The sequence below is a fragment of the Sturnira hondurensis genome, unplaced genomic scaffold, assembly GCF_014824575.4.
Source record: "Sturnira hondurensis isolate 20B ecotype Veracruz unplaced genomic scaffold, ASM1482457v3 Scaffold0016284, whole genome shotgun sequence".
Classification (NCBI taxonomy): domain Eukaryota; kingdom Metazoa; phylum Chordata; class Mammalia; order Chiroptera; family Phyllostomidae; genus Sturnira; species Sturnira hondurensis.
The window spans coordinates 544701-567759 of NW_028088915.1; the positions used below are offsets into that span (position 1 = coordinate 544701).

Below are 23059 nucleotides of genomic sequence, written 5' to 3' on the forward strand. Positions count from 1 at the left end.
CTAATTTGTTTATTTACTTATTTATCCACCCGCCCTCCTCCCCCTTCCCTGGTCCTTTCAGACCTCAACTCCACCCTATCTTGCTTGCTTCCATGTCTAGATATAATTTTTTAGATATAATTTTTGTCACATAATTTAACCAGCTTGAACTTGATTGGTGACTGATGGCCCATGGGCTGCTTCTGTGATGGATCTGAACCACTGATTTCAAAGCTCCAAAATGGGCCCCAGAAATCATTACACCACTCACTTTTCCAAAAATGGTGGTGAATTCAAACCACAAACCTCTGTACTAGCCCTGTGACTTGACCTTCTTACACTCAATAGACACCTGTCAAAGTTTGATTCTACTGAATATCTGCCCAATTTTTTATGTAAGTTGTGTTTTCGGTCATATTAGTTTTACAAATAACAAGGGTCAAACTCTTAAAACTTCTTATAAAGAATAAAGTGGATCCAGCCCTAGAAACTTAGGGGCAAGGAGCTAAAGAGTTTAAATCAGGCAGCTTCCAGATAATGAAGTAATTAAAGCCAATAGTGAATAAAATGGCTCTGCTCACGTGTTAGTAGTGAGTTTTCTACTCATCGAAAAAGATATTTGCACACAGTGAAAATGGTATGGCTTTAAAATTCCCAGCACCAGCCATTTAAATTCCTACCCTTTGCTTTTGATGCAACCTTCTGAATTGGCAACACAAAGAAGTTAAGAAGAAAGGATACTTTAAGAGCCTCTAGCAGAGCATGAATTGATTGCTATGCCCCGCCTCACAAATGCTTTTGACGGCTGCCTGGCTACCCCCCCGGCTGTATGATTGGGCAGCTGATGCCAGTTTACAGACAGCACCTACTAGTCCCCACCCAGGCCCCTCCCCATCCTAAGTTCCATCCCAACTCTGATGTTAATTGAGCCATGAGCCTTGGGCAAGTCAGCTTCTCTGGGCCTCAATTTTCTCATTTAAAAAATGAGGAGGTAGGAATAGGCCCATGATTTTATTTAAAAAAATTTTATAAACAGCAAAGAAAGAAAAAGAAAAATTCAGCACAAGAGTAAGTTTGTACCAGGCACACCTGCCAAAACCTGCCATGTGTGACTTCTCACATGGAAACCCCACAAGAAATTCTCTAAAACTGTGATCTGATCCAGCTTTAGGCAAGAATTTTTTCTCCTTTTAGAGAAGCTGTGATCAACCATTTGGGACTCAGTATTCCTGTTCTTTATCTTCTTGGGGTTTTTTTGTTTTGCTTTGTTTTATGTGTGTGTGTACATTTCTTTTTTTTTTAAAGTACAAGTTCTTTATTTTATTTATTTATCTTTAGAGAGGAAGAGAAGGACAGGAGAGAAATATCAATGTATGGTTGCCTCTTGAGTCCCCTGCTGGGAACTGGCCTGCAACCCAGGCATGTGCCCTGACTGGGAATCGAACCACGATCGTGTGGTTCACAGGCCCGCGCTCAATCCACTGAGCTACACCAGCCAGGGCTTATACATTTCTTTCAGTGATTCTTTTACTGCATTTTTAATTGAAAATAGACATTTTATTTTGTTTATATACAAGGTACAATTTCAAAATAGGGGTCATATAATATGTAGACATAATAGATAAGGGAATATAAATATAAAGGTATATATACAGAAAATGTCACTGAGTTCAGTTTTCTTTCTGAATCCTTAAATCAGGAAGATTCACTGGGCACAATATCTCTTCCCTCCCTTTCAGTCAATGCAGAGCACCAAACTGGGGAGAGTTTTAGGAGCTGAAAACCTGATGCCATCCTTATAGATTTTTCCCAAGCCAGAGGACCCTCCTCAGTTCACTTAGAGCCTCAGGTATATTCCTTTTCTTTGTAAAGTGCAAGCCAGGAGGAGAGACAGAAGAAAGAGTCAAGCTGATAAGCTATCCTGAGTAAATGTCATAATAAAATAAAAGCCCTGATGGGAAGACCTGAGGCCTTCAAGCTGAAACTTTGGTAACTTGGCCCTTTATCTGAGGCAGGGCCTGGCATGCGGTTTTTGTGCTAAGCCTGGAGAACCTACTCATCCAGGCAGTGTCTAGGGTAGGCACAGTTGATAAATGATGCCCGATCATTTTGGCATCCTGGCAGCTTTACCCTGGCGCCCAACATCTTGGTTCCCTCAGTCTTTTCTTGGTTCCCTCTGGCCAGAGCAGAATTGATGCCTTTGCTCAAGCCCTTGCTGGCCCCGATGGCCCCTGGGGTTTCCTAGGCTGCGTGGTGGTTTTCAGCATCCTCCTCGCTGCCATCGGTTCCCCCAGTCATTGGCCTATCTTCCATATTTTCCATTTGAACACTGGGTGTCCAGGAGTTTTGCCTGTAAAGCAGATAATTGACAGGTTTTAAAAAGAGGATTTGCCCTCAAATGAAGTAAAGAGATAGTCCCTGTTGAACATTCAAATGGAGAAAACTTCATTCACAGAAACTATTTAAATCGTATTTGGGTATTTTTAATCTCCTCATCCACCAGAGTTCCCAGTCCTGTTGGAGCGGCTCCCCTCACTTTGCCAGCTCTCTGCTAAAAAGGGGTAGGTAGTTCAGATGGCGAGAACAAGAGGAGAGAGAGACTAGGAGCCTGGCCAAGTCCCATGCGATAATCCTGATAAAAATGATGTAATGTTTTGGCACTTACTGGTAAATAGTTAAACAAACAACTCCATTGATCAGTTCCTGAGTAACCAAGAGATGGGGAGGCATAACACTTTAATTCCATATTTCTGCCATGTATTTTAGGCCATGAGTATGAGAGTCAGCAATTTCTTTCCTGGGTTATTGAATCCACCTCCTGTGGATAAGCACTTTTTAGGACATTTAAAAATAAATACTTTGAGCTTCTTGGAGGTTAACTAATTCTTTAAAATAGATTTATGAATATTTGTCTGATGCAGTGTGTGAATATTGGTATTTCCTCTTAGAGTATATTTATTGGCCATATATACCACACTTTCAACTTTTTTAAGAATAATACACTAAAATACAATTTAGTGTATTATTCTTTTAAAAGAATGTGTGTATATTCTTTTTTAAATATAGTCAATAAATATAGTCATTCCAATTTCTTAAGAGTGTAACTCCAAATACAGCATTTTATATGGAAATTATTACAATGACATTTAAAAAATTCTTTTAAAAGTCATATTTTGCCAACATTTTAACATTTTTTGTGTTTTCACAAGTGTTCAAGTAATACATCATCTTTAGTTTGTTACTTTCTAAGCTGTAAGGTTTATGTCACTTTTTGTTGGTTGCCATAGTATTGCCAGAGTTTGAAGATTTATATAAATTTTTATGCGCTGTTTTCATTTTGGATTTACAGTAGCATTTCATGAAATGTTCCTTTTTTTTTCAAAGTTAGGCTCAAGGGGTGGTATAGTTTTTATACAATATTTAGAAAAGAATTTTTTTTACTAGTAACTAAAAGTTTATTTTCAACATCTGATATCGGTTCATTGTGTAATGCTAAGGAAGGATCCAGAGCAACCACATTAACATGGAGTGCTGAAATACTGATTACTGGTTGAAAGAAGTATAAAACTAAGGCTAATATATCATTTAAAGCTTTAATGAAAGAATGATGAAAATGACTGAAGACTAGAAAAGTAGTAAAATCTGAAATTTCAGCAAGTGCCAGAAACAATCAGGTCACAAATGCTGACATGTCGAATTTCAATTACTACAAATATAAAAGTAAGGCTGACAGGAAGGAATATATTTATAAAAAATTATATCCACATTTAATGTGTGTTCAAAAAGAGTATATTCATGACTGTATGATAAGAATTGATACAAATCTCATGTATATCCAACTGGTTGTCTGGCACAGCCTTTCCCTCTGAGCTGGCCCTCAGTAAAATTGGCCCTGTGTCGTCAGCTAGGTTCTGGCCGTCCCGTTTCTGATGAGTGGCCTGCTTTGGAGAATGAAGGGCTCTCTAGGATTGGCTCAGCGACTCCTCAGCTCGGACACTCCTTTTGGCTAACACAGAAGGGGGTGAGAGTGAGACCTGCATCTCTAGCCAGAATGGGCCAGAGCCATGATAATGAAGCTCTTTTCTGGGAGGAACGGAAGAATCTTGTCAAGTGTGATTCTCCTGTGCCACTCACCTTGATTTTTTGCAGTAACGTGCTAGAAGAAATACCACACACACGGCACAAATCACAAGGACAGGTATGGATACTGCCACTGTAAAAGAAGAGAACTAAGCTGGTATCATGCTAAAAGTTCAGGTAGCAGATTCATTTCCAAGAATCTAAAAATTCTTTACAATTTACATTCCTGAAGAGAGACCCAAACACCTCCCCAACCAGCTTACTGTTGTCAACATTTCTTAAGGTCCATGAAATCCAACCTATTCTACATCTAGGCAAAAAGTTCACTTCTTTCCCACCGACACTGCCAGTTCAAACTGTCCCCATTCATCGTATCCCCAGTCCCCTGCTCCTAATCCTCATTCTTTCTGAGCTGAGTGGCATGGTGAAGGGCAAGGACAGGAGTAAGTCAGGAGGGGATCAGAAGCTGAAGTGGACATATGAGGATGAGAAGCTAGCACTTTGTTAGAGGAAATGCTTGCTGGTAACTCCAAAGTCAAGAAAATAACAGACATGGCAAGGGTCCTTCTTGGTTGTCCTTTGACACGACTTATCCCTCTTCTGCAGCTTTGCAGAAACCTGAAATGATAGCTTGATCAGAGACTTCCGCCCAAGATGGAGATGTAGGTAGACACACTGTGCCTCCCCGCACAATCAGAATAAGGACAACAACAATTTAGAAAAAAAAGACACCCAGTACTGACAGAAAATTGAACTGTATGGAAGTCTGACAACCAAGGAGCTAAAATAGACACATTCCTCCAGACCGGTAGGAGGGGCAGAGCCAGGGAGCCAGGGCCAAGAGGGGTAGCGGCAAAGCAGTGGCTGGCAGACCCCGGGCATGCAGGTGGCACCTGGCGGACCCAGTGAGGTGGTGGATTATGGAGGGGCGCAGTGCACAAGGCAGCTGGTGGACTCGGTGGTCCCACATTTATACGCAGATAAATCAGGTGAAACTGGGGAACGAGGCAAACCACACAACCCAGGATCCCTGTGTAGGGAAATAAAGTCTCAAAACACCAACTGAAAACACCTGTGGGGGTTGAAGTGCTGGGAGAAACTACCAGCCTCACAGGAGAGTTTGTTGGAGAGAATGTACACAAGGGGTCCTAGACCCCTTGGGTCCTAGAATGTACACAAGTCCACCCACCTGGGAATCAGCACCAGAAGGGCCCAATTGACTTGGGGGAAGTGGGGGAAGTGATTGAAATCCAGCAGAGAGTGGAGCAAGTGCCATTGTTCCCTCTCGGACCTCCACCCCACACACAGCATCACAACCCAGAGATTGAGTTGCCCCCTGGTGAACACCTAAGGCTCTGCCCCTCACTACATAACAGGTGCAGCAAACCCCCCCCAAAAAATGGCCCAAAGGAAAGAACAGATTAAATCTCCAGAAAGAATACAACTAAGCAATGAAGAGACAGCCAACCTATCAGATGCACAGTTCAAAACACTGGTAATCAGGATGTTCACAGAATTGGTTGAATTTGGTCCCAAATTAGATGAAAAAAAATGAAGGCTACACTAAATAAAGGAAAATGTACAGGGAATCAGTAGTGATGGGAAGGAAACTGGGCCTCAAATCAATGATGTGGACCAGAAGGAAGAAAAGAATGAAGAAACAAGAATTTTTTAAAAATGAAAGGATTAGGAACCTCCAGGACATCTTTAAATGTTCCAACATCTGAATTACAGGAGTACCAGAAGGAAAAGAGGAAGAGCAACAAGTGGAAAACTTATTTGAACAAATAATAAAGGAGAACTTCCCCAGTCTGGCAAAGGAAATAGAATTCCAGGAAATCCAGGACACTCAGAGAGTCCCCAAGAAGTTGGACCCAAGGAGGAACACACCAAGGCACATTAGAAAATTACATTAGCCAAGATGAAAACGAAGGAGAGAATCCTAGAAGCAGCAAAAGATAAGGGGACAGTCACCTACAAAGGAGTTCCCATCAGACTGTCAGCGGATTTCTCAAAAGAGACCTTGCAGGCAAGAAGGGGCTGGAAAGAACTATTTCAAGTCATGAAAGGCAAGGATCTACATCCAACATTGCTCTATCTGGCAAAGCTTTCATTTAGAATAGAAGGGCAGATAAGTGCTTCTCAGATAAAGCCAAGTTAAAGGAGTTCGTCAGCACCAAGCCCTTATATGAAATGTTAAAGGGACTTATCTAAGAAAAAGAAGATAAAAAATATGTATAGTAAAAAGACAGCAAACTCACAGTTATTAACAACCACACCTAAAACAAAAACAAAAACAAAAACAAATTAAGCAAACAACCAGAACAGGAACAGAACCACAGAAATGGAGATCACATGGAAGGTTAGCAAAGGGGAGTGGGAGGAGGAGAGAGAGGGAAAAGGTGCAGAGAATAAGTAGCATAAATGGTAGGTAGAAAATAGACAGGGGGGAGGAAAGAGTAGTATAGGAAATGCAGAAGCTAAAGAACTTATAAGTAAGGCACATGGACATGAACTAAAGGCAGGGAGTATGGGTAGGGGGGTGCAGGGTGGAGGGGAGTGAAGGGGGGAAATGAGACAACTGTAATAGCATAATCAATAAAATATATTTAAAAATACTAAAATGAAATCAAGAATGAACTGCAAATAAAAGGCTAGAACCAAAGGGAAAAAATAGAAATGATAGTTTACAGTGCCATTTATCTTCCAATTTCATTATCATTATTTATTTATTTGCTACTTTTTATGACAGAGAAACGGTGATAAGGAGAAGGAAGAGGTGTTATAAGGAAGCTCCTACAGATGAGAGGAGAATAAGGTCATGTTTAAGAAAAGGAACAAATCATGTGGACTAAGTTGTAAGGAACAGCACAGTGGGGGGAGAGGAGTTAAGGGTGGAAGGCCAGCAGTGATGACAGCTCATGATTTATTAGACCTGGACAGTGGAATCTTTGTGTGGAAGCAAAAGGCTTATCCTGTGAGCAGGCAGAGCATAACTATTTTTAAAACACTTGTGTCAATAATAAGCTCCAAGCCAATTTGTCATAATGTTATGAAATCTCCCTGCAAAAATCACCTAGCTGCCCCACTTGCAAGATGACAGCCCTGTACATCTGGACAGCCAGCTGTCTCATTGGGGACCATGAGACAGGACCATGTCTTCTAGACTATTAAGCTTTTTAGACCTGAGCCTATACAACCAAAACATAACTTTGTAGGCAAGAGGAATATCCCATGGCTCAGACTTCAAAATACAACCCTCTTGAAAAACAGCTAAATGCACGGATGTGGGGTAATACCCAGGTTCTCTCCAAGGCAGGAGTGTAAATGCATGCAATTTTCCTCAAGGGGACTTGAGAGCATAACAAAAGCTTTAGAGAAGACCATCCCCTTTGACTCTCCAATTCTGCTTTTGGGAATTCTAAGGACATGGGAAGGACCATATTTTGCCATATATGATGAACACTGACACTTTCAGGAAAAAAATCTTTCATTTTAATTTTTTAATTCAATTATTTATTTATTTATTTATTTATATTTAGAAACCAAACCGGTTATTGTATTCCAGAGTATTGTTTTACATACAGATATCATTATTGCTTTTTAAAGTTATACTTTTAATGCATCAGCATAAATAAAAGAATTAAAACATATATATAATGCAGAATTAGTAATACCCATACATAATGTGCACCCTTATTTTTCCCTCAGAAATTTGGGCAAAACTTTACAACTTTACAAATCTTCAAAACTATTTGCGGTACAAGTAAGCATAGAAAACTTGTTCCAAAAGAAGGAACAGAAAGCATGGGAAATTGGTGACGGATGTTTTGAGTTTTCAAACTTAATATTACTCATCAATAGGACTAAAAGTTAGAAATCTGTTATTAGCAAAGATATTGCAGACTATAGTAAGCTATTTCTTCACACTGACTAATCAGCTTGGCGTGCATTTACTGTTTATAGAGAGACTTATTGGAAAAGGCAAGTCAATGTAAACAACAGTTGTATTTCACAATGCTTCTTCCTGTTTCCTTTTAATGAGAATAAAAACTGCAGACTCAAAGTCGAGTGAGAAGAGGTCTCCTGAGCCAGAGATCCAAACAAAGTAATCTGAATTCAGTGAATTAAACTCAAATGCTTGGCCTCTTCCTCAGTTATAACAGACGAGTTTAGTAGAGAAATTGAAACCAGAATCACTAAAACAATGGACTAAAATATCATCAGCCACAGTTCTCCACCCTTCTGTGTTTCCTCGGGGTTGAGGGGTGGTGCATGGAGTAGAGAAAAAGGAAGTGAAAGAGATTTGGTGTGATGGAGGATGCGAGAGAAGGATTAGACTCTGGGAGAGGGAGGAGAAAAAGTGGATTATTGCATGGGAGGCCAGGAAGTCAATGCTGCTGCCTCAAGTTCAATCTACTGTACACGTTGGGTCTGAGGCTCCGAGGTGGCCTAGATAGCCAGTGGCCACTATTGCACGGGGATGATGAAAGGTCCTTTGTGAATATACAGGGAATTGCCATTCCTTAGCAGTACCTGCAAACTAGGTCATTCAGGGAATAGTACGAATTTCTCATATTGCTGTGCCCAGGATCATTGTGTGTTTATATTTGATGAGGGCAATTTTGAATAAGAATGTCAATTCATTATGCCTGGGTACTTTTCCTAGTTTCTTTCCTATCTCTTACTATACTGAGAACATTTTAAGTGTTGGGGTCAGAGTAGATAATCCATATCTAATTGATTGAACTAAATCATTAACATTCCATAAGTTGAAGTATGCATATTTCAATACCATGTACACTTGACTTGGGGACGTGAACACACAACTTACAGATGATGTGTTGTGGACTGTGCACCTGACGCCTGCACTTTTGTTAATGAGTCACCCCAATAAATTCAATAAAAAGGAAAAAATGTTTCCTTTAAAAAAGTTTTTTAAATGTTTTAAAAAATTAAGTGCTATTTAGTTTTTAATGAGAAATCTGCATTTCATTGCAGTCTAGGACAATATCTGGCACAAAAGATGATCTCAATTTACATTGACTGACAGACGAATGACAGAGACGTAGCTCCCGCGGAAGGCCGAGCAGACTGAGCACAGCAAACTTACCTCAGATGGGCCAGACTAGAGCTGTAACGCACTCGGAAGCGTGAACCCCCACTCCCAGGGCACTAAATTAATACGGCTATGTGAACCCTGTTATAGGTAACATTTTTGACTTTTTATTTTACAATTGAGACTCTTCAAGAATACCTTAGTCAAGAATCAGAGACCAGATATTGGAATTATTCAATAAAGCTATCGATGAAAAGGGCTGCCAAGGGAGGCAGTAGGTGTTTAAGACAATGAAGTGATGAGTCACACTTTAATATTTATTTAAAGGTTAAAGCCCTCAAGTTCACTTACCAGTTTGTGCATTTTTTCAATATTTATTCAGCATCTACTCCTTACCACTTTCTATAGAACTAAAAATAGCAACTTTAAAAATTGCAATATCTTTTATAAACTTATTTTTTAAAAAGTTATGGTATTGGTAGTATCAATGGGCTGATTAAAATGTTAACATTGTAACAAGTTACGTTAACAACGTAACAAGTAAACATTGACTAAGCGACCACTATAGTAAAGCATCATTTATATTTTCTTACAAAGGTGAACTCAAATGATTGCTTATTCATGTAGAAATAGCAACACCCACTGATGCCTAGGACACCAGCGAGTACCTCTGTCACTGGTAACTGTCCTGGGCACACTCTTAGGTCTCAGGTGCCTGCAATTGTATGTGACATGCTTTGAATGCATTATCACTAAGTGTTTTTAGAAAATAAACATGCTATTCATTTTAGCATATACCTTCTTAGGAGATGAAACCTAAGTAATACAAATGAAATAGATCTAGTTTTCATCTCCTTGTTGAAATTACTTGCTCTGTCCTATAATTGTTAACATGCTATCTTTATATTTTAAGTGGCCTGAAAGAAGACATTCTTATTCATATAATATGAAAGGTTTAAAGCTATATTTTTCTTTTAAATCTCTGTATTTTAACAGTTCCTTGCACACAGGTATCTTTGTCTATTGTACATGTTTAGTTAATGTTTATTATATTACATTTCAGAATTTAGGAGTGACTTTCTCATAGTTTAACCCAGTGAAAGACACAAATTGGAAAAAAATATTCTAGATTATAGCCCAACAAAGTCATCTGAAAATCTATATAGAAAATATGGCCCCCAAATTATATATGTAGGATTTTATCCAATAGCTATACTCGCACATATGCAGAACAATACAAGGTTTTCCAATTAATCATTGTTTGTAACACAGCCAGAGAATGTAAGCAGTCACACGTTCAAATAGGGTTTGGCTGAATAAATTCATGCTATAGAATATTTTGAAGCTATTAAAAAGCATAACCTGGTTTTATGTGTTGATGTAGAAGGATCTCCAAGATATACCACCAAGTGAAATAACAGTGACAATAACATACCAAACTGGACAGCATCATTCATCCTCTGTGTGTGGTTACATCCTGACTTTCTCTGAAAAGGCCCACAGAAATCTGGGAACAGGAGTTTCTTCCTTCCAGCAAGGGGATTTTTTAGACATAGGGCTTACTTTTTACTATATATATCTTTTTGTAATTAAAAAAATTTTTAAATCATGTGCATGCATATATTACTAATTTTACAAAATAAATTAAAAAATTAAAACTGTAGAAACATTAGTGTAGAATGTGACATAAAAAGAAAAATTAGCTTGGCTTCTTTATTTATTGGTCTCCTTTTAACTGATAAACAAATTTTTGTTTCCATGTCCTTGTTATTAAACGCCATAGTTTCTCTATGAAAATACAAGGAGCCTTTCTAAAATGTCTTGCCTTTGCATATATGATTTTTTAAAAAGCTGTTTTAATCAACTAACTGCTGATATGACCAAAACCACTCGATCTTTTCCCAGATTACACTAATGCAGATAAAATGTAACCACAAAAATATGAATGGTTACACTGGAAAACTTGGAAATCAGAAAAAAAATCATTTTTGCCCATGTGAAATTAGTAGTTTTTTTTGGTTCATTTGAAAACCTGCCAGACAGAAGTATTAGATCCTTTCTTACTACTTGCATTTCTCTCTTTTTGCTTCTGTTTCTCTTTTTCTATCCTCTCTTCTCTGAGCTCTCTTCTCTTCCTTTTATCTTTTTCTTTCATTCTTGCTAACATTTTTCAACCTTCCTACTTATATTTCCCGAGACATTCTCTATCTCCTAGCCTTACTGTTCCATTGTCTTCTGTAAAAAGAAGCCTTCTAGCCTGAGAAATTCGAACAGTCTGGCTGTATGTACGTTGTGCTAACACTCTGGGAGAGCAGAGCAACCTACGTGTTGGCAGGACAGCCTCTCAATGAAGCCAGCACTCACTTGTGGTTCCTAATAATTCTGGACAGAAATCTGGCCCTGCTTAGCAGAACTGAATTGCCGAATGGGCCCTTTTCGTGATGTGTCCACTTTCTGGTTTCCACATCAGGAGCCCGACAATGGCAAGGTACCAAGATAAAGATAGTGATGTCAAATAAAGAATTCCACAAATAGGGTGATCATGTAACTTAGTCTCTAAACTGAGACACTTTGGAGAGTGAAAGGAAAGGCTAGCAGTGATCATGCAGGGAGAGCAGGCACAAAGCAGGGCTGTCCAGCGTCCTGGGACCACGGTCCTCTGAGCATCAACACTGCTATGACAAAGGTAAATACTTACCAGTGATGGCTGTGGAATTGTATGCATATGCACCTGCAGAGAAGAGATTGCAGCTCAGTTATGAATGTAGTCCTAAAGGCACCGTTCTCATTAAGCAGGAGAAATTCTGGACAACTTGGTTCCCATCTTAAAGCCTTGAGAAATTCATGGCTGACAAAGCCAAACTCATTTAGCAAAGAACAAGCAAGGTAATTATTTCTTTTAGATGCTGGGCCACACTTAGGAATCAGATATACCCTTCCAGGTAATAGGGAGGGGGTGAAATGGGGGCAACTGTAATTGAACAACAACAAAAAAGTTTTTTGAGTGAAAAAGAAAAAAATAGAATCAGATATGCCCTCACAGAAGATGCAAATTACCGAGAGCTCCTTCATCCCATAGATTGTGACTCCAGATGGTGGAAAGCTTCCTCTGTCCTCCCATAATGCGTGGAGGCAGATATTATTCAGATTCTTGGCAAATCAGGTTAATACAGTGAGCCTTGTCACACATGGGAGATGGACTTTCTTTTTTCACCAGACCGAACCAGGATAGAGCACAACAAATAGAGACCAGAGCAAGAAGGCTGTAGCAGACAGAAAGCAGGTGGCAGGGGGTTGCTAAGTTGTCCTGATTTGGATGGTATAAGGTCATGCAGGCAGAGAGCGGACCACTCCTAAAGCATGCAAAGCCAATGCTAACCTGGCTTCTCCAGAGAGGCAGAGAGAGTGTGTTCCAAGGCCTTTGCTGTCGTTTGCGATTGGTCTTGGGAGGGCTCATTCCCAGTGACCTCTGTGGTTTCTGCAGAAGGAGGTTTTGGTGTCATCAGCCTGGAGCCCGGTGTAGTACCTGGCTTTGTGGCTGTCGGGGTGTCTGACTTGAAAGTGAAAGCTGGCTCTGTAGGAAGGCGCAACACGTGGGGGACACCAATGCTCAGAATAGTCACTTTCTCAGCTCCAGAACCGAGGGAACTTAATACCTGCTATAATCGAGCCCACCCTGGGCCAGCCCTCCCCTAGGACATGTTCCACAGCTCTTTATGAAAACCCCTTAATGACCACAGACTTTTGAGAATGCTAGGGAATTTATAGTGATATATTATAGTGCATGTTAAATATCTCAAAGATTAGAGTAGAGCCAGGCTTGTTTACTAGGGGAGACTGATCTCAAGAAAACAAGTGATTCAGTATTTGCCAGAGACATCTGGGATGCAGGTTTTAGATTCTTTTACACGCGTTTTCACAAAACTTCTACATAAGGGGAAGCCTGGTAGCAGATCATCTCAACTATAGAGTGTATTTGAAGAATGCCTGGCTTTGCCCCAATCTCAGCATCTTTGGCTGTCTGACCACACTGTTTGGGCCACTTTCCCATGCGCTTCCAGCCACAGATGCTGTGAGATGTTACCATGCCTTGTAGTCCTTTTTCACTTCCTCATACTTCCCAGGCTGCAAGCATGCCAGGTACTTTACAGACGGAGTTCCCCCAGAACCATCCCTTTGAAGTTCCCATTGCCAAGTCACTCTGCATCAAAGATGACACCCTCACATCTGAGATTTCAACGGTGCAGTTTCATCTGATCAAGTGTTTGGCCCACAAAGGCAGGATGGGGAGAGGCCACTTAATTATTCTTATCAATTGGGTTAATCAGATGTGACTCTGATCAAAGGAGCTTTAGAATTACCCTGAACTTAAATATAGCCAGTACCTCAACCTCCTCCTTCTGTTTGTAACCAACTAACTGGAGGGAACTTTCTCTGGCCCTCTCCCCTCCCTTCAGCAGTGGTGTTCAGCCTTGGCCACCTGAGAATCACCTGCAGAGCCTCTAGAATTCTGATTCCCAGATGGCTCTCCAGAGTTCCAAGGTGATCTCGGGGGACAGCCAAGTTTAGGAACCAGTGCCCTCGGGAAGGTATGTCAAGCAGGACAGGATGGCTGTGCCTGGAGGGGAGAAGACAAGGGCCAGGAAAAGCCACAAACAGGATAATGGGACACAAACGGTCAAGAGTTAAGTGTAAAGTGAAGGTATCAATAGGATATGGGGCACATTGTCCCATGCTATTTAGCACCCAAGATTTTGAATTTTCTGAACATTGGGACTGTGCTGAGGAAACTGGGATAGATGATTGCTTAAGACTCAGTGGAAATCTGGGGCACTGGCAGCTCTGTGCAATGCTTCTACACTAGAGCCATCGTAGTTAACTTGCTGAGGTTCGGGATTGCTGGGAGGCAATTCTGCAGGGGTCTCTCGTGTTTCTGAGAGCCATTTCTTTCTCTATTAACCCTGACAGAGCTCCTTGTAGGACCAGAACTCATGCACTCTTTTCTGTGGTTGATTTAAAGTAAATTATTTATAATAGACATACAGTATTAATTTCAGGTGTGCGACACAGCGATTCAACATTCACCTACTTTAGAAAGTGATGGCCACAACAAGTCTCTGATGCAGCAGTGTCGTATCATCTGCCAGTACCCCTGGAACTGTGGTGGGCTGGCAGGCGAGGCAGGCAAAAGCCCAGACCCTCCCCAGTTTTGACGAGGGTAGCAGTCTACAATTAAGTTAGATCTGACGTAGAAAGAGTGGATTTCAAACCTTATTAATCATGCACTTATAAAACCTGGATATCAAGCACCTTTGATTTAAAATGGAAAAGGAACCTAAAGTTAAGTTTTTGTTATTGACTTTTAAAAAATGTTTCGTATTACATAAATTCATAGTGGAACTCCAGCAGTGGTCCATGAATCTGAGGGCTGTATGGGCACCTGAGTGTTAAAAGAAAATAAAAGTCCTTAAAAGATTTCCAACATTCCTACCTTTTCCAGAAGGGGAGGGGCTGTCTGGCTCTGGGGTCACCCCTGCCGGTGCTACTGTGGAGGGTGGCCTTGGGCGAGTCAGGGAGGGGTCTCCTAGAGAGAGGACAACCACAGGGCATTTACACTCTTGAGGGTGGAATCTGGGGTGGCTTCAGAACTGGACTTAAATAAAAAATAAGTGTATGTATTTAAAACAGATATCTCTGGCTTCGTAGGGTAGATCAGAAGCATACGAAATAAACTACGATCAGTGTTTCCCAACCTGCAGTTCTCATGCAAATACAGACACAGGCCGCCAACACAGCAGGCAGCAGGTACATCCGTCTGCATCAATTCCCTCATCCCCAGGCCCCCCAGGGGCAACATGGTTGGACCTAAACAGATACATTCGGCAGGCTGCATCACAGCAGAGGAAGCCTGAGCTCAGGGGATCTGAGTCTTTCATTAATGGCATCACCATGTCTGCCTTTCTCCCAGAAGGAGGTGCTATCTCCATCTTCCAAGGGTACATATTTAAGCATCCTTGAAAAGATAGTCCAGGGAAAGGGTCTGCCAGTCTTTTGCATAGAGGAGGAGGCTTCCTCCTTGCCCTGCCTTTGACAGTAATGCAAAGAGACCAGGAGGGGCCACCAGGTGATCTAAACATTATGCATTCAATGAGGAAGTCTGGCTCTCCAAGGAGTCCTTCAACAGAATGAGTTTGCTATGGAACAACCTCCTCTGGTCAGCTCCCCCCACAGAAAGGTTGAAAATTGTTACAAATGTTATATGAGAAAGTATCTAGCTCACTGTTGGACATATACCAAGTGAGCAGTAAATGTTAAATCAGAATTCTCTTGGAAGACTGTGGGTTCATCTTTATTTTTCCAGAGTAGAGGGATTAGTTTTTCTGGACATGGCACAATTTGGCTTACACAGCAAGATTATCCAGCTCCTTCTGGCATGGTTATCCAGTTGGAGACGGTTTAAAAAAATTGGTTCTGGCAACTTTCCCTCACATTTGCTCTAGAGCACTGACTCAGACTTGGGTGACCGAGTAAAGGGAATCTGTGCCCTGTGTATCTCCCCAGTCTCCTGGGGTAGATACCAATGGAGAAAAATGGCAATCATTTTCCTGCAGGCTCTTTTCCAGGAAGAAATTGGAAAAGCTCTCTGGGAAGCGAGCATGCTTGAGCACACACCCTTGCCCATAGCCAAATGCTTGCTACCATAATCTTAAAGCACTGATGGTAATAATAGTTAATATTTACCAGGTTTCACTTAATTCTCCTACAAGCCACAATATTGACATCAGGCCCACTTTCTAGATGAGAAACCTAGGGTTCCAAGGTGTTAAGGCCCTTGCCCAAGGTCTCATAGATTTAAGTAAGTGGCAGAGCGAAGATCTGAACCCAGAATTGTGTGAGCCTCCTTCTCCCCACCAAGCCCATGTATTTCACCTCCAGGAGGTGTTCAGAGGCCCATTAGTTTATTTAGCCTCCGGCCTCAACATGAATCTCTTGGCCTCTCAGATGGACTCATTTAGTGACCTATACTGCAGCACTGCTGTCTGTGTGTCCTTGGCAAGTGTGGAGGGGAGGGATAGGGCAGGGATGGCTACTTACTGATGCACTTGAGACTTGGAATTGTCCACTGGGTAATGTTTGTGTCCTCGTTACGCAGGCACTTAGTCAGGCTGGATGTCCCAGCTTTACGCTTGAAACCAAAGTTACAAATATACCGCTCCCTGGAGTTCTCATTGTAACTCTTGACCTGGATGTTTGCATGTTCAATAGATGTGGGGGTAGAGCACGTGGCACCTGCAAAAGTGCAGATATGAGGGGAGAGATGAACACATTTCAGCCCGTTCAGAAGCCTCCCAGAAACCTGGCCATCCAGCATAGCTAGATAGAGAGGAGTTATCAATGAAAACCTCCTTTCCCTCACCCTCCACTTCCCATGCGTCCCCGACCTCAGTCTCTCTAAAAGGGATCCATCTCTGTCTTTCTGTTCTGCCTCATCCACACCAAGCCTCTGAGCTCTCTTGCCTAAACAAACACCAGTAGCCTCCAGGCAGCCAGCATCATCTTCGGAAATGTGTCTCATGGCCTCACTCTTACCTGACTTTCCCTTGCTCTTAGAATAAAAATTAAAATCCTTAGGTTTTCAAAAATCTGCCAGAACTGGCCCTGCCTGCCTCACTAGCTACTCTTCCCTGGCCACATGGGCCTTTGGTGCCCCCATGCCAGTCACTAGGCCTCCCATCCCCCTCTCAGCCCGCTCCTGGCTGGCCATCTGCCATCCTTCCTCAGGAAAGCCTTCCCTCACCCCCACAGTCGGTCAGGTCGCATAGTTCTGTGTTCTTTCCCCATGTAGTTGTTTTTAAGATACTGAGGTGATGTAATGAATATATGTCTCACCATCTGCACTGCAAGCCAGAGAGGATAGGGGTCAGGTCTGCTGTGTCAACATTGTATTTCCTGAGCCTAAGGCAGTGCTTGGCAGGAGCAGGTGCTCAAGAAATAGCTGTTCAAAGAATGAACAGATGAACTCTCTTCCCCAACTCCAGGCTTAACTTAAGTCTGACCTAATAAAAGAGGCAAGATGAATTTCCCCAGATGGCTCTACTTTTGCGGAAGCTGAAATTAAATTCTGACCCCAAAACTTCAGCTAAAAATCCTGGCAATGGGGCTCTAGTTCTGTTCTGTGGAAATGAAGAGTTTTACAAGTTAGTGTCTGAGGATATTTGCCTTAGACTGAAATGTTGGCCACTTCTATTTTGAGGATGCCGTATTTATTAACAACTTTTTGTTGCTGTTAATTATTTATGGCCTGTTGATATTTTTTCATCCTTGAAAAAATTTCTTTCCCACACAAAAGCATCCAACATAAGTGTTAAAGACATTTAATGAGTTAATGAGTTGCAGGAGTACTTCAGATGTTTTTCTACATTATGTAACAAAACTTGCAAAAAAGAAAAATTAACTTCTTTTTCGTTATGCAAAATTGGTATTATTTATCATGCACCTAGTGTAAACTGCTATAAAACTGTGTTAAAAATTCCTCCTTCCTCCCAATTACAAATTGACACAGTTGAGCAAGATTTAGAACCCAAGATTTTCTTGGTTTAAAACTTAACGGCTAAAATCAGTGTCCTGGGGCTTGCTCAGTCATGTCTGTTCATTTCATTTTGGGGCACTGGTCCACAGACAAGATGCTCAGTAGATCTTCAGGATAAGCCCAGAGCTGGTCTAATGGCTAGTTAGCATGACACCTAGTATTTATTCTCATATGAGTTTAGGAATGTGCCAGGATCAGGCAATTCTAGCTGAAAGTCTGATGATTTAGCTACTGGAGAGGGCTATGAATAGCCTAACTCCCAAATGGATGAGGTGAGCTTGGCCATCTATCTGGATTAGACTGTGTGCTAGGCCTGGAGGGGTATAGATTCTGGAGAGTTTGATCATCTTCTGCAACTCTGAATGTTGTGGTGAGGATTCTGGATTCTGGAATGCAAATCTCCATGCATCCTGTAAAATGTCTCTGATCTTTACCTGGGTGTTCAGGTGATGCTGATTTCTTTTGGTATCCTTCAAATAAGCCAGTCTTGTTTGATTTACTCCAATAAATTTGTACCTGCTTTCCAGCAGCTGGAACCTTCTTTTGGTCAGGCAGGATCTGGGTCAGCTTTTACTAAATAACAGCTTTCTCCTTTCTTCTCACCTGCTTTCTGTGGATTTGCCTGCCTCTGCCTAGAAACCCTAGCTTTCTGGAAGAAGACCCTGACCCTGGGCCCTGGTTTTGCACACCTTTTCCTCCAAAGAGCAGCTCCTGGATTTCCATATTCTTCAGCTGATGGCTAGGTTTGGATGTCAGAGAATGACTGCCAGAATCACCAGGATACCTGTTCACCTGACTCCCAGGATTATAGTCTCCTGGACCCCTTATGCCATGTCCTACCGGTCAGGTGGGCCTCTCCAGATATCAGAATCAGAGGGAGCCATCTTAGAATTCAGCATGTTAGGACAATGTACTGTTAAGTGCCTGACAAGCTCTAGATAGGCAACCCTGTGGGTCAGCTGTCGGACCCTCTCTTCCTGCTTTAGGAAGTCCTCCTCCTCAGGCTCTGCCACCAAGGCTGCCGCATACCTCATACCTGAGCCCACCCGAACTATGACAGCCCAGTGAGTCAGTCACTCCAGGCTTCACTTGGACCTCCTAATCTCAAGAAAGAAAGTGGATTATTGATTTTTGTTCTTATTTGCTATATATGTAATCCGTGTCATTTTTTGTCACTCCATGCTGATAGTCTCAATGTTCTCTTTTCACGTATGTGGTTTCTATAGTGGACTTGAACATTTTCACTTTCTTTTCAATGAAATCATAGGATAATCATTTTACCTTAGTAATTTCTGAAAAAAATTTCCTCCTCACTTCTATGAACAGAGTTATTAGGAAGAAGAAATCTAGATGCTAGTTTACTTCATTTACCATCCTCTCTCTGTTCCATCTGTCCTGTGAGTTGTACCTTACCTGCCTGAATCCCTTCCAAAACAATGTTATTTGCCAGATAGTCCTCAAGTTCAATTTTTCAACTGATTTTAATTTTAAATAATGTTCTGAATCTTTTTATCTCTCTTTGGTTGCCTTTTTTCAGTCTTTACTGTTTTCTGTGTTATTTTCAAATTGGATATTTTTGTCAGCAAATTGTTTTACATCTTCTAAGTGTTGAAATAGTCTTCTCCACTTAGGGCGGTGGTTTTCAGCTCTGAGTGTTTGTAGCTCATTTTGAAATAAAACATATGTGGCCTGTCACTTGAGGGGATTTAAAACATCAAGGTAATGGCAACCATGTCAGCAAGAGCGTCAAAGCTTTGCTGCTACAGTAGAAGGGCATCAGTGCTAACGTGTGAATCACACGGTCATCCCTCAGAATTCCTTCTCGTGTGGGTAGGACAGTGCTGTGAATCTAAGAGCCCAGAGTTCTTACGGATTCCCACAAATATGCAGTCTTTGGCGGGGATGGCTAGACTTACTACTCTTGACCTTAGATTCATAGAGGTAGTACCCCTCTCAGCTCAACATCCCTTCTGCCAAGCGTTGTTGTTGCTGCAGGTTTATTCATTTATAGCAACAATGAATTTTACAGACCAGGTAAGAAAGGATTCAGAGGAAACATGCTATGCACACAGCTGAGAACCACTGTTGTACAAGGGAAAACAAGCTTTGCCAGATCCTGAGTAAATAGTGATTGTCTGCAGCTTCTGTTGATGTTTTTCCCAAGCTCATCTCTGCTGTTAAATCTGAGGGCAAAGGTTTTATGTCACTGTCATTTCTCCTTTTCTTCTTGAAAAACCTACAGGAACCAGTCATCATCAATGAGCAGAACAAACCCAGTCAAACTCAGTAACAGGCTTGGAAGAAGAAGTTACAATGAGAGAAAGGGGGAGGCGATGAGAAGAATGTACCCTGATGTTGGGAACTGCCTTACCTGGTTTCAGAAGCTGTATTCCCCCATGGCTAAGGCTGAGTAAGAGGCCTTGGGACCATAAGCCACTAAGGAGACAAAGCTTATCTTCCTGGTAGGGGTACTGCCTCTGCCCACTTCACTTCACCCTGTTTGGCCCCAGGCTGGTGACTGGTTAGCCATTGATGGGTAAGATTCCTCAAGGGAGGGCCAACCTAAGACAGGCATGGGGTCACAAAGGGGCCCTCAGGGAAGGACTTGCAGGGCTATAGAAAAAGGGGGTGATGGACCCTCACCCCTCAGCTTTGACATAGCCTGAGTCCTCATTCTATCTTCTGCAAGAAGTCTCCTAATCTCTTGGCTGCCTTAGTTCCCCTGCCTGTCTTAAGTCTGAAACAATGCCTGAGGGCAGTGCAGCCCTGTGCTGGAAAGGGCAGGTTTTCTGGGTGATCGGGCCTAAGAAAGAAAACATAAAATCCTGTGAAATCTGCTTTGCTAAGAATGCTCTCAGTTTTCTGATAAGGGTCCGGGCAGGAAATGAGTTTGTTTCCCAAAGTTTTGTTGCCCTTTAGCTAACAGACCCTGACTCAGAATAAGCCCTTGTAGTTCTTTGTATGTTATCTATTCTTCGATCCTTACTGCCTGACAATGATTGCTGAGCTTTACCTGTATTTCTGTGCAAATTGAACCCAATAAAAGCCCACTGAAGAAAAGGCTCCTGGCCCTTTTCCGTTGAGAGATTGGCCACCTTTCCTCCCCAAGCAGATCACATCTTGGTAGACTTATTCTAATCTGAGCAGAGCCCCCACACACTCTATGGTGTTGGAATAGAAATGAAGTTGGAGGTATCTGTATATAATTAGTTTGTGTGCATAGCCATGTGTGTACATGTGTCTGTGTGTGTCCATGTGAGTATGTGCATGCAAGTATGTACCCGTGTGTGTGTGTACTAGCTCTGTCCTCTGACAGTGCTTAGCAGTGATGACATACTAGCTGCAAACATACTTGGTACCCAGGTTTTGGTCTGTGCAAAAAGAAACCATGGGTCCTTGGAGAAAAGTCTGATTCCAGGGTTAGGACATGGAAAGCACAAGGTGAGCTTGGAATATCTTGCACCAGAAAGTAAGGAAGTGCTCAAAGAATGATGGAAACATGTCAAATGAATATAGGGCCAGGTTGAACCCCCTCTTGCTCTCCAAATCTGGGCTATTTGAGTACTAAAACAAGATAATAACAAATCATGGAACAAAATAAAATTCCGTAAGTTTGTACTAATATAAACTATTAAAATTTATTATTAAGGAACAAGAGAAAGCCCTTCTGACAGTGGATCAAAATTAACATTCCCAATGTTGGGATAAATCAGTGTCATCTGCCTCCTGATGTAACTCACTGAGAAAGACACAGCATCAATCACATCTGTGGTATTTTTCCCCAAAACCTAACCAGGAGGAAACACCTGATGAACCTAAATTGAGAGACATTCTAAAAATAGTTTGCTTTCATTTAAGATCAAGAAAGATCAAGAAAGGTAGAGGGAATGTTCTGGACTGAAAGAGATTAAAGAGACATGAAAACTAATGGTCCTGGATTAGATCCAGAATTAAGGAGAAAGTATCTAAAAAGGACATCTCTGGGACAATTGACAGAATTTAAATATGGACTGAGTATTAGGCAAAATTTCCCTATCTTAATAATTGTTCTGTAATTATCTGGTATTTTAGGAAGGTATGTAGGAGAATGTTGCTCTTAGAAAATATGTATATACTGAAGTATTTGGCATAAAGGGACACAAATTATGCCAAATACTAAATTACTTATAAATGCTTTTAGAATGCACATGGGTAGAGAGGGGGAATAATAAAGTAAGTAAGGCAAAGTGGAACAGGGTAAAGGGGTATTCAGAAGGCCTTTATACTATTCTTGCAACTTAATTATAAGTTTGAAATTATAAAAGAATAAATAAGTTAAAAATAAGCAAAGTTAGCATCCAAATAAAACCACTTGATGAGTGGGGCATTTTTTTTTTGAGGATTCCTCTCAAAAGAAACTCTAAGAGCCCTTGAAAATTCAGGCCAAGATTATCTTCCATCAGGAAAATTTTCTTTAATTTCCCTAATTGTGGTTTTCATAGTGCTAACTTTTCCTCTTTTCTTGTCTGTATTCAGGCCTTTTAGAGTTTCTTTTTTTTTCCATCTCCAGCAAACAATAGTGGTGTTTCCACTCTTTCTACTTTTGGCATTTGATTGTAGCTTTGGTTTGCTGTGTGCATTCACCATTGCCATACTGAAGTCCTTGCTCTGCTACATGAACTCTGCACCTACCTGTGTCTTCATCTTGGCCCCTCTAATGTGAGCATGCATCAGAACCTCCTGCATAGCTTGTTAAAACACAGAGTGCTGGGTCCTCCTTCCAGAGCTCTTGAGGCAGTAGGACTCAGGGATAGCTGTTTGTTCACACCTTCCTTAGGTAATGACATCAATTCCGTCAGTGAGGGTTTCTTTTACACATTACTCTTGATGCACTCTTCTCAATTTATTTTGTAATACTTTCTAATTGGATCCAATTACCCCCTTCCACCTCAAATCTCTCTCTCTCTCTCTCTCTGTGTGTGTGTGTGTGTGTGTTTGCCTTGGTTGTACCAAGGTTTTAGCTTCATACTACCAAAATCTTAACTCTGCATCTGATTCTCTTTCCTGTATGTTAACATATCTGGGAAAACACTTAGAGGTTGTAGGATAGAGTGGGGAGGAATAATCACAAAACTCAACTCCAGAAATTTGACAGTAGACCAGAAAGGGCAGTTCCATAAAAATGCTGGACTCTGCTCTACAGTAAAATGTTCCTTCCTTTTGAGGGAACTGGAATTGACCTTGGATCTTTGGACCTCCCAGGTAATATTATGTTATTGCTGCCTGGACAGTCTCCATCCAGCCACAAATCAATGATTCCAGAGATCATGAGACATGAGGTCCCTAACAGGAAAGGCTAGACACAGACTGGA

At 41.4% G+C, this 23059-nt stretch overlaps 1 protein-coding gene across 3 annotated transcripts in view; it reads right to left on the reverse strand.

The window, feature by feature from the left end:
- Window positions 1-1842: 1842 nt before the first annotated feature.
- Window positions 1843-23059, reverse strand: part of IL15RA (interleukin 15 receptor subunit alpha) — a 36478-nt gene continuing 15261 nt past the window's right edge. Inside the window, exons 2-7 of one of the 3 annotated variants that reach the window (XM_037065912.1) lie at window positions 16214-16408; window positions 14204-14344; window positions 12498-12692; window positions 11817-11849; window positions 4114-4192; window positions 1843-2329 (exon numbers count right to left, since the gene is read on the reverse strand). In XM_037065912.1, the coding sequence (XP_036921807.1) occupies window positions 2221-2329; window positions 4114-4192; window positions 11817-11849; window positions 12498-12692; window positions 14204-14344; window positions 16214-16408 (752 nt within the window). In that variant the 3' untranslated portion in view covers window positions 1843-2220. Of the gene's footprint in view, window positions 2330-4113; window positions 4193-11816; window positions 11850-12497; window positions 12693-14203; window positions 14345-14609; window positions 14703-16213; window positions 16409-23059 lie in introns of all 3 variants that reach the window. The other 2 variants (XM_037065913.1, XM_037065914.1) reach the window with 2 other exon arrangements.